At 39.2% G+C, this 2,121-nt stretch overlaps 1 protein-coding gene across 1 annotated transcript; it reads left to right on the top strand.

The window, feature by feature from the left end:
• Nucleotides 1-134: 134 nt before the first annotated feature.
• Nucleotides 135-2,121, top strand: LOC107871024 (putative disease resistance RPP13-like protein 1; the record flags this gene model as incomplete). Its single annotated transcript, XM_016717792.2, is given in 1 exon segment — nt 135-2,121. A coding segment is annotated over 1 exon segment (1,229 nt), but the record flags the coding sequence as incomplete, so codon positions are not given.

A 2,121-nucleotide genomic window follows, 5' to 3' on the forward strand; every position in this document is an offset into this window, starting at 1 on the left:
TCCTTTCAAGGGAGAATGTTAGCACGATTTTCCTTTCACCAGTTGAGCTAAGAGCATATTGTTACCAGAATCCTGATCAAGAAAAAAAAAAGGAAGATTTAAAACTCGCTAACAGTTGAAGCCAGGTAATTCATTGTTCTAATGCTTTCAGATGTTAACCTTTCATACAACAACAGCAACATACCCAGTGTATTCCCACCAAGTGGGGTTTGGGGGATGTTAGCCTTGCGTATTTTTTATATAGGAACCAGAATTTTCTTCCACGTGTACCTTGGATATTCTATTAGAGACTCTGCATTTCCGGAGGACAATAAGATTTTACTCATTATCAAAGCACAAGGGTGAACAGGAGCAGCTCTAAACCGCATCCACCTTTCTCAAGTAACTGGAGAAGGGGAAAAAACAAGAATCATTTGATGAAACGTCAAGTAATGCATGAACTAGGCAGGCGAATTCGCAGCGGTACATCTATTTTATCTGTAGCTTTTTCAAATAAAAAATGACTCATATTTCAAAAGACATACATTCGGGGCTGACATATCAACGTACTGTGAGTGATAAAAAGGCTTCAAACTTGTTTATGTTACATTTTGCTATGAACTTTCCTAGATAAAATTATTACTCCTGTTTCCTACCTAAATTAGGTCTTTTTCTCTCATGATGTATAAAAATTTCTGTAGTTGCAACGTGCTACTTTATGTCAATTTTCATGTTGATCTCAAGATGCTTCCTCAGCTTCACAGTGACAATAGACGCTACACGCTGCTCAACAAGATTGGAAATTACGTCAATGATATATAAGCAGCTCAAAGATTGAACAACTCCTACAATGACAACGAACTGTCATTGTGCACATCTTAGCGGTTCTGCAAATTGATTGAGCACCGAATGTATGATTGCCCCAAGTTGGTTGGGAACTGTCATTGGTCACCTCGGCATACAGAGGTATTTCGATTCGGGTAAGAAACTAGAAAGTAGAACTTCAACTTCTGTGGTTGAATTTGATGTCTTTGGTAGGCAGAATGAAAAGAAGGAATTGATTGACCGTTTAACATCTAAGGAGGCAAGTGAAAAAAATCTGACTGTTGTCCCTATTGTTGGAATGGGGGGCATGGGCAAGACAACACTTGCTAAAGCTGCTTACAATGATGAGAAGGTGCAAAGCCATTTTAATTGGACAGCTTGGTTTTGTGTGTCTGAGCCATATGATGCTTTCAGAATAACAAAAGGGTTACTTCAAGATATGGGCTCATTTGACTTAAAGGATGACAATAATCTTAATCGGTTACAAGTCAAATTAAAGGAAAAACTAAATGGAAAAAGATTTCTCATTGTTCTAGATGATGTATGGAATGAAAAATACAACGAGTGGGATGACTTGAGGAATATTTTTGTTGACGGAAACATTGGAAGTAAGATCGTCGTGATGACACGTAAAGAGAGTGTTGCCTTGATGATGGGTAGTGGGGCAATCAACGTGCAGACTTTGTCTGATGAAGCCTCTTGGGCTTTATTCAGACGACATTCGTTAGAAAACAGGGATCCTATGGAACATCCGGAACTTGAAGAGGTCGGAAAACAAATTGCAGCTAAGTGCAAAGGACTTCCCTTAGCTCTGAAGACGCTCGCTGGCATGTTACGCTCCAAATCAGAAATTGAAGGGTGGAGACGTATTTTGAGAAGTGAAATGTGGAAGCTGCCTAACAATGACATATTACCAGCATTGATGTTGGGCTACAATGAACTTCCCCCACACTTAAAGCCATGTTTTTCCTTTTGTGCAATATTTCCTAAAGATTATCCATTTAGGAAAGAGCAAGTTATTCATCTGTGGATTGCTAATGGTCTTGTAGAACAACAGGGAGATGAAAGAATTCAAGATTTAGGCAACCAATACTTTGACGAGTTGAGATCAAGATCGTTGTTCGAAAGGGTCCCAAAGTCTTCTGAAAGAGATGGAGGGAAATTCTTAATGCATGATCTTGTCAATGATTTGGCCCAAACTGCATCTTCAAAACTTTGTGTCAGGTTGGAAGATTGCCAAGGATCTCATATGCTGGAACAAAGTCGGCACTTGTCCTATTCAATGGGAGAAGGTGGTGACTTTAAGAAATTGAATCG

Source organism: Capsicum annuum, chromosome 11 (genome assembly GCF_002878395.1).
Source record: "Capsicum annuum cultivar UCD-10X-F1 chromosome 11, UCD10Xv1.1, whole genome shotgun sequence".
NCBI classification, from domain to species: domain Eukaryota; kingdom Viridiplantae; phylum Streptophyta; class Magnoliopsida; order Solanales; family Solanaceae; genus Capsicum; species Capsicum annuum.